The sequence below is a fragment of the Barbatula barbatula genome (assembly GCF_947034865.1).
Source record: "Barbatula barbatula genome assembly, chromosome: 6".
NCBI classification, from domain to species: Eukaryota; Metazoa; Chordata; class Actinopteri; order Cypriniformes; family Nemacheilidae; genus Barbatula; species Barbatula barbatula.
In genome coordinates, this window is record NC_136765.1 from 26,043,729 (window position 1) to 26,052,671 (window position 8,943).

General features: G+C 41.1%; 1 protein-coding gene across 1 annotated transcript; it reads left to right on the forward strand.

Annotated features, from left to right (window-relative positions):
• Positions 1–2,702: 2,702 nt before the first annotated feature.
• On the forward strand, positions 2,703–2,882 carry tunar (TCL1 upstream neural differentiation-associated RNA; the record flags this gene model as incomplete). The annotated part of the gene is made up of 1 exon (XM_079457878.1): positions 2,703–2,882. The coding sequence occupies exon 1, from the start codon at positions 2,736–2,738 to the stop codon at positions 2,880–2,882; it is 147 nt and encodes a 48-aa protein (XP_079314004.1). The 5' UTR covers positions 2,703–2,735.
• Between the last annotated feature and the right edge of the window lie 6,061 nt (positions 2,883–8,943).

The following is an 8,943-nucleotide window of genomic DNA, read 5'->3' on the forward strand; positions in this document are numbered from 1 at the left end:
AGCTATCTTTTATACCACAACTCAGATATGGCGCTACGATAACTTCAATCCATATTTTATAGACCCTGTTATTATGCATTACATACAACGGAACAGAACATTTATCATAACCACAATCTGTTTAAATAACGTCGTATTCTTACCTTAAAACAACGACGAATTGAACAAGATCCTGCAGAATAAATCAACACTCGACAGCAGTTTAAAAGGAGCCCAATTCTGCAGAAAACTAAAGATGATTTTAGAGTTTCACACTTGTGGTTTGGTTCACTTCGAACTGATGAAGAGCTCATAACATTTCATGGAATTGTAAGGTTCTGTCTGCGATTGTTGTCAAAACTGAGTTATGACAACTTATTTACATTACGTGATGTTTTTCTTTGCGTTGTGCACATTTTGGGACTTTTTTTAACCAAACAAACATTACAAGTCATTGTTATCTCTTACGAGTAATTGAAACTATCAATTTGTCGTTATACTTTGCATTTTTCAACAAAATGTAATGTTTAAAAATTCACATTATGAACAAGTATACCCTTGAATAACCCTTATAATGCATTATGCATACAGTAAAGTGTTTCCTCAGTCAAATAGAATGCTTGTTCTCTCAAAACGCAGATAGGACCTTATAAACGCCAAGACACCAACATGTTTGAAGCAGAAATTGGTGTGATTTTCGGGTTGCATCTTGTGACATCACTTGGTTGATTTTGATGTCTTTGTTATATGGTCTGTGTTACAGTCATATTTGAGCTGAACTGCATCAGAGTTTATTTGTAAGTGAGATGAGAATCATCAGCACAAACAGAGCAATTGCATCAGAGGTTTTAATCGAATCAAACCTGTCAAGTGTAAACATACCCTGAAACTAAATCCACATCTACCGTTTCTAAAATAACAACTTTCAGCTATAAGTACTACAGTCCAGTTAAATATGGAGAATTAATGGATTCTCACATGAACGAGACACATCTTGAATGTCATGACCTGAACATGTTTGCATGGAGAGATCTTCATTTATCGTGAACTTTCCCTCATGCAGTCATTTATTCTGCATGACCTCGAAACATGGATGACTGTTTCTGGTGATATGCTGGATTCATTTAGACATTTTAAACTAAAGGTTTTTCTTTATTTGTAAAGCAAGATTTCTTGACCAGGGCCTATAACCTGGGTTCAATATGAGGGGGGGGGTTGGGGTGGTCCCTTGCGGGTTTTAATTTTTTGTGAATAAAAAATGTACAATAAAAAATATGACAGTAAGATTGATAGCAAATAATCAAGAAATATATTCAATCTCTCCCTCATGTGAATCTCTTGTCATGTGGTTAAATCACTGTGATCCAAACTATCATGATGCTTGTACTGGCAGCGCTGTCTATTTTATTTAGAGAAAACACTTCTCTAAATCTCTTCTTCTGTTGCTCCTGAAACACATGATATACTCAATAGTTCTCAAGTTTTTCTAGCGGTTACTATATTTTATTCAGGGATCTATAGGAACGATTAGTTTTTTCGATGACAAATCTCTTTCACGGCCCTTAATAAATCATAACTCTGTAAAAGCTGAAGGAAAAACTGAGCGAGCAATAAGATACAGACGAGGCATTTGTTTAAAGGGTACGCGACTGCTGATCTCGATTTTCTTCTTTTCTCACAGTACACTGGTAATAATACATTTATAAGAGTGTATGGATATATATTATATATATCCATACATATATATTAAATAGAATCATACACAAAAGAGGAAAATACCCCCTTAGAAAAACATGTTTGGATCACTTATGTGGGAAGGGATGTTGCTGTTTGTATTTCTTAATTCGTGGTATTTTAAACACGCAAAACGTACAGAAATGTTGATTCAAACCCAATGTGTCTTAACTATCGCCGGGGGCCGGTTTTTTAAATGTAATCTGATTGGATTTCGGCTATCAGATTGGCTCAAATCAAAACAAATTTTGTTCAAAAGAAAAAAAATGATTGAGAATTTGATTAGATCACAAAATCCAATCTAGGTTTTGATCTGGATCAAATTGTCAGTTTGTGTTGTTCAAAACTTTTCAGAAAGATCGAGAACCTTTGATCTAAAAAACAGGATCATACAGATCCCAACAGAAGGGTAGATTTCAGGAACAGAAATGTAATAAAACGTATAAACTGGACAAAAATAAAACATTTATAACATGTAACATACACAGACATTATATTTTTTCTCTTGATAAATTTGACTGTTAAGTAAAAATTTTAAATAAACAATGTTTCCTCCTATTTAGCTTTTAGCTTTAGCTTCCTCCTATTATGGCATAAAATAATCCTAATTTGAATGTAAAATGTTATTTATCAATGTTTGTAAACATTAGTGATGAACCAGTCACAAGTCATTATTTGTGTGTGAGCGCAAAGTCTCTTGGGTGAACACAATGCAATATATATTTCCCATCACCATGTCTCTTCAGGGCTTCTGTACATCACTAGTAATCCAGATCTGCTCATCTGAAAATGTCTGTATCTGGTGTGTTTCTGGATCAGGGTGATCCAATCCAGTTTTGCTTTGAAAAACTGGCAGAAAAGTAAAATGGATTATCTGATCCTGCATAGCACATCATGGGATTTACAAATCCAGATCATCCTGATCCAGATTCAACTGTTCGAACAACCGGCCCCTGATGGTCAGCTTGTGTCTCTTTTTCCAGACTGGTGTGAAAGGAAAACTGCAGACTTCTTCAAGGAAAATGGTAAACACTGCTGTGAGTGAGGAGGAAAAGAGAAATCAGGACAGGGAAAGTAAAGAGGAATCCATTCTAGCCATGCTGGGGATTATCGGCACCATCCTCAATCTAATCGTCATCATCTTTGTGTACATCTACACAACCCTGTAACATTCACAACACAAACACTCTGAACTTCACCATGACTGGCAGAGAGATTTCAGGATGGGTAAACCGAGCCGGTCCATGCGCGGGAGGGCACAGAGACGTCTGTGCATTCACTCAACGATCCGGACACTACCGGAAACACAGAGCATGTTCATAAACTGTACATATGCATGATCAACTGAACATACGTCCGTCTTCATTCCCCAACACACACAAGATCAGCACGGTTTCTCTACGCATGATGCAGATCTCATTCAATAATTTAAATGGGGTTGAAGAGGTGACGCTTCTTACAGACGAGACAAGAGATCTTCCGCCAACTAGTTTTGCACCCTTGAGAATTTCAAATGTTTGCGTTCACAGTACACACCTCAGACCTGAGCATCGATTCAGACCTTGATAGACATTTCTTATTAAAGAGACCCAAAAACCTAAGACCTCAAATTCTGTCATCATTTATTCCCAAAAATCTGTATTGGCGCCTTTTTCCACTGCATGGTACCGTCAGGTTTAGTACGACTGGGCTCAGTTCAGTTCTTTTCACTTCGGCTCACTTTGCTTTTCCACATCAGTTAAATAGTGCTTCAAAGTGGGTGGGGATTATAAACGTATCGTCATTGTAGCGCCGCCTCTACTGCTGTAGTGAACGCGACAAACACACGCACAACACAGGAGTAATGCAGCATATCGATGGCGGATGGCAGCAAAACATAATACAGCTAAAAGCTAAATTTTAAAGAAAAGAGCAGACAAGGATCATTTGGTTTACTCGACGGCGCATGAGGGTAAGCTAAAGTAGCATGTTTTACATAGCATAAACATAAATGCCAATATAACGTATTAAAATGATTATTCATGTGACGCTGGTAATGATTCTCTCTGCCCAATCAGTGATCGGTGTGTAAACACGTCACATTTTGGTATCGGTACATTACGCTTGGAACCTCAACCGAGGTGGTACTAAAAAGAGCATCAGGTACGAGATACTGCACCCAGTGAAAACCTCCCAAAAGTGTACCGTACCGTACCGTACCGTGCTGTGGAAAAGCCCCATATGTGAGTCTTTCTTCGGTGGAACACAAAAGAAGCTATTTTGAGAAATGTCTCAGTGGTTTTGTGTTCGTACAATGCAAGTGAACGAGGTTCAATGTTGTCTAATGGGCTAGTTGCACAAGATGGCGCCGGTGAGCTTTTGCGACCAGAGTCGGCAGACTAATTTCCGGTCGTTTGAACGTTCCTGTGTTCTGAATGACTCGTACAGATTTGGAAATGACATGAGGATGAGTAAAAGATTAAATACTTTAATTTTAGAGTGAACTGTCCCTTTAATAGTGCCACAAGGAATAGTTACATAAATCTGAGAGTCTAATACATCTTTGAGAAGTACATTCATCATTTATATTGTTTGTATACCATTCTGTGTTATGTCGTGAAACTGAGTAGATGTGAGATTTAGAATAAATTCCAAGTGTTTATTTGTGCAATATATTAACCTTCGATCTATGACATTTGTTTAGTATTTTAGCGTTTATTGATTGTGCATCTGAAAATGTAGGATGAGGGTTTTTCCTAGCCTTCAAAGTTCTAGGTGTAATATACAGCTACTTCTCAATGTTTTCACTTAGAGCTCTTAGAAAACACACTGACACGGTTGAAGTTTAGCATGCATTGCCTTAAGAGACGTCAAATACATTTTGCTACATTGAAAGACCACAAAACAACGCAAAGAGTTTCAACGATTTGTACTTTTGTTATTTTCCTAAAGTCATTTGTACTAATGTTGATAAAAGCACAAGAGCTGCAGGAATGTTTGCAGAAGAAATGAATGTACATCATTTCAACAGATTTAACTTCATAAAGTGCCTGTTTTCCACTAAATAATCTTACGGTACATATAATCAAACTGTTTTTGTTGTTGTTTCTCTGTTGATTCCTGAACATCACGAGATGAGAATGTATTTGAATAAGTTTCATGTCTTTCTGTCGAATAGATTCAGTTAAACTGCTCGTGGGAATCATGTAAATCATAATATTGACTTTGATCTGGTTGTCTTTCATTCAGGTTTTACATTTATTTTTATGTTTCTGGACAGAATGATAAACATCACATGAATCTTTAAACTAAAAATCAATTTTTTATCTATTTGATTGTGAAATATAGGATCTGATGCTTGATGAAACTAAAACAACTTTCATGGTAAAAATGTAGTGACGTGTTTGAAATTTCATTGAATGACATGAAAAAAAAGCTTTTTGTGTGCATGCCACAAACCAGCCGTGTACGTTCACACCAATGTAAGTATATAGTTTGTTTATTCGACAATTTAAAAGAATGAGGGTTCCACATCTTAACTAGCGGTTAGGAAGACTTTCAGAGTAAACCAATCCATCCACACAACACCATGACACTCTCGTAGCCAAAATACACGCATGACGGGGGAGGACAGCCGGCGAGCACTGTTGCCTAGCAACAAGTAGTTTACTGAGCAATTTCCAAAAATGTAGGCCGTCATTTTCCTACCAGGGTACCAACTTTCCTCATACCCAGCCAGCAATGACATGTGGGGCCCAGATGAGTTAAGTACGGGTTCCATGGTTACCGTGTGGGCATGGGCTTTGGCTGGGTGAAATCAGCGGGTCACATGTAGGTTTTGTAGTATGAGTCCCACATAGGAAGCCCATATGAGCTAATTACATGGGCCCCATAAGGGACAGGCATGGGCCAATTGGGCATGGGTTTGAACTGGGAACACATATATGGGTCTTGCATGACATATTTATGTGCCGAGTGGGCATGGGTTTGACCTGGGAACACATATATGGGTCTTGAATGGCACATTTCTGGGCCGAGTGGGCATGGGTTTGAACTGGGAACACATATATGGGTCCTGCATAGAATTATTATAGGCCAAGTGCCCATGGGTTTGAACTGGGAACACATATATCGGTCCTGCATGGTACATTTATGACTTTTAAAGATTATGTTTGTTGTTTAATGTAACAATTTTGTATTATTGTATTAATGTATTTTTTGGAGAGATGTTTTTTTTTCAGAGATTTTTTTTAAAATATAGTTTTGATTTGTTTACATGTGACATTTAAATTATTTTTTAAAGATCATTTTTGTTGTTCAATTTGACACTAAATTTCTTGCAGTTCTTATATTCATTCTTGGATGCATGGGTGAGTTGTGGCCTGGGGGTTAGAGCGTTGGGCTTGTGATCAGAAGGTTCCTGGTTCAAATCTCAGTGCCAGCAGGTCATGACTGAAGGGCCCTTGAGCAAGACACCTTACCCCTGATTGCTCTGCAGTAATCTGTCACTGTAAACAACTACTTGTAAGTCGCTTTGAATAAATGAATAAGGGTAAATGTAAATAGGCCTTGCATCAATTGCCCAGTTAGGACCCACATAAGATCCTTACAGAGCCCACTTTAAGCCCATAGGGGCATTCACGGTTGAATCCTGGTGCAAGCCCACTTTAAACCCCTTTAGGCAGGTGGGCCCCAAATTACAGGTCCCACTTAAAACCCATCTGGGCATCCACGGCTGGATCCTGGGTGCAAGACCATTTTAAACGCCCTATGAGCAGGTGGGGCCCAAATGGGTCTGTCATGAATTGCCCAGTTAAGACCCCACATAACACCCTTATAGATCCCTTTTAAAGCCCATCTGGGCATCCACGGCTGGATCCTTGGTGCAAACCCCTTTGGGCAGGTGGGGCCCAAATGGGTCTGACATGAATTGCCCAATTAAGACCCATGCAGTACCCTTACAGGTCCCACTTTTAGTACATCTGGGCTTCCACGGCTTGCCCCAATGTGGATCCCGGGTGCAAGCCCATAATGGGGCCCACATTTGCCGCCCATGAAGCCCTCATCTGGGCCCCACATGTCATTGCTGGCTGGGTGGAGATAAAACCCTGTAATTTCAGGACCTCCGCCACGCTCTCTCCTCCATGCCGGGGACTCTTACTTTCTGTCTGGGTGTCACAGACGTTGACAGTTAGAATAACATTCCCTGGTGTATAATGCAACAATCTTTGTCACTGCGAGGGGAGGAGAATACGCCTCAAGAGAATAGAATAATAGACACATTGTCGGATTGTGGGAGTGGTGTTTCCCTGTCCTGATTTATGGATATCTGCCAAAACAGGTGTTCTGCACGAACGTGTTTACATGCAATGTTGCAGTAAAAACTTGCAGTGTTGGCAATACAACAAGAATGCTTAAGTGTCAAATAGGCGCATGAGATCAAAGACAGCAAGGCTTGTGATGCAGTGAGCTGCGCGTGCACACCTGTCACCAGTGGCGGCTGGTGAAAAATATTTTAGGTGGGGCTGTTTGTGTGTGTGTGTGGGCATCTGGGGGGATCCTCCCCCAGAAATTTTTTAATTTCATAGATGTGATTTCCTGCATTCTGGTGCATTTTAGTCCATGTCCCTTGCCTATACCAATAAAAGAACTCAAACCAGTCAATACCAATGGTCTAAAAAGACAATATTAATTGAACTGCCATGTAGAAATCAAGTCTCACAGGTAATGATAATGAACAAGTAACCTCGCTCAGTGTCCAGATAGGAAAAAGTGAACAAAAAAAAAACAAAGCAAGCATAGTTACATTACTATTAAGATCAATATTTTAATGGCAAATGTGTGTGAAATGTGGTGTGGTGAGTGAGAGAGAGACTGAGTGAGTAAGAGAATGATAGCGTGTGTGTGTGTCTTTCAAAGTGAGTGAGTTGGAGAGATAGATGGAGGGTGAGTGTGTGTGTGTGTGTGTGTGTGTGTGTGAGAGAGAGAGAGAGAAAAAGAGAGAGTAAAGAGTAGAGAGAGACTAAGATATGGTGTCTGTGACAGGCTTGTGTATGAGAGAGGTAGATGGAGTGAATGCGGGAGGGTGTGTGTGTGTGTGTGAGAGAGAGAGAGAGGTAGATGGAGTGAATGCGGGGGGTGTGTGTGTGTGTGAGAGAGAGAGAGAGAGGTAGATGGAGTGAATGCGGGGGGTGTGTGTGTGTGTGTGTGAGAGAGAGAGGTAGATGGAGTGAATGCGGGAGGGTGTGTGTGTGTGTGTGAGAGAGAGAGGTAGATGGAGTGAATGCGGGGGGTGTGTGTGTGTGTGTGTGTGAGAGAGAGAGGTAGATGGAGTGAATGCGGGAGGGTGTGTGTGTGTGTGTGAGAGAGAGAGGTAGATGGAGTGAATGCGGGGGGGGGGGTGTGTGTGTGTGTGAGAGAGAGAGGTAGATGGAGTGAATGCGGGAGGGTGTGTGTGTGTGTGTGTGTGTGAGAGAGAGAGGTAGATGGAGTGAATGCGGGAGGGTGTGTGTGTGTGTGTGTGAGAGAGAGGTAGATGGAGTGAATGCGGGAGGGTGTGTGTGTGTGTGTGAGAGAGAGAGGTAGATGGAGTGAATGCGGGAGGGTGTGTGTGTGTGTGTGAGAGAGAGAGGTAGATGGAGTGAATGCGGGGGGGGGTGTGTGTGTGTGTGAGAGAGAGAGGTAGATGGAGTGAATGCGGGAGGGTGTGTGTGTGTGTGTGAGAGAGAGAGGTAGATGGAGTGAATGCGGGAGGGTGTGTGTGTGTGTGTGAGAGAGAGAGGTAGATGGAGTGAATGCGGGAGGGTGTGTGTGTGTGTGTGAGAGAGAGAGGTAGATGGAGTGAATGCGGGAGGGTGTGTGTGTGTGTGTGAGAGAGAGAGGTAGATGGAGTGAATGCGGGGGGTGTGTGTGTGTGTGTGTGAGAGAGAGAGAGAGGTAGATGGAGTGAATGCGGGGGGTGTGTGTGTGTGTGTGTGTGAGAGAGAGAGGTAGATGGAGTGAATGCGGGAGGGTGTGTGTGTGTGTGTGTGTGAGAGAGAGAGGTAGATGGAGTGAATGCGGGAGGGTGTGTAAAAGAAATAGTGATGGGGCGAGTTCTAATATTAAAACCATGATCTCACATACATCCCTAGACGATATTAAAACAGATTTGACCGTCACATGGAAAAAACAGATAAAGAACAGATAGCACTGTCATGATCACGGGGGTGAGACACGGACAGAGGACCCAGGTGCAGACAGCGGGTAAGG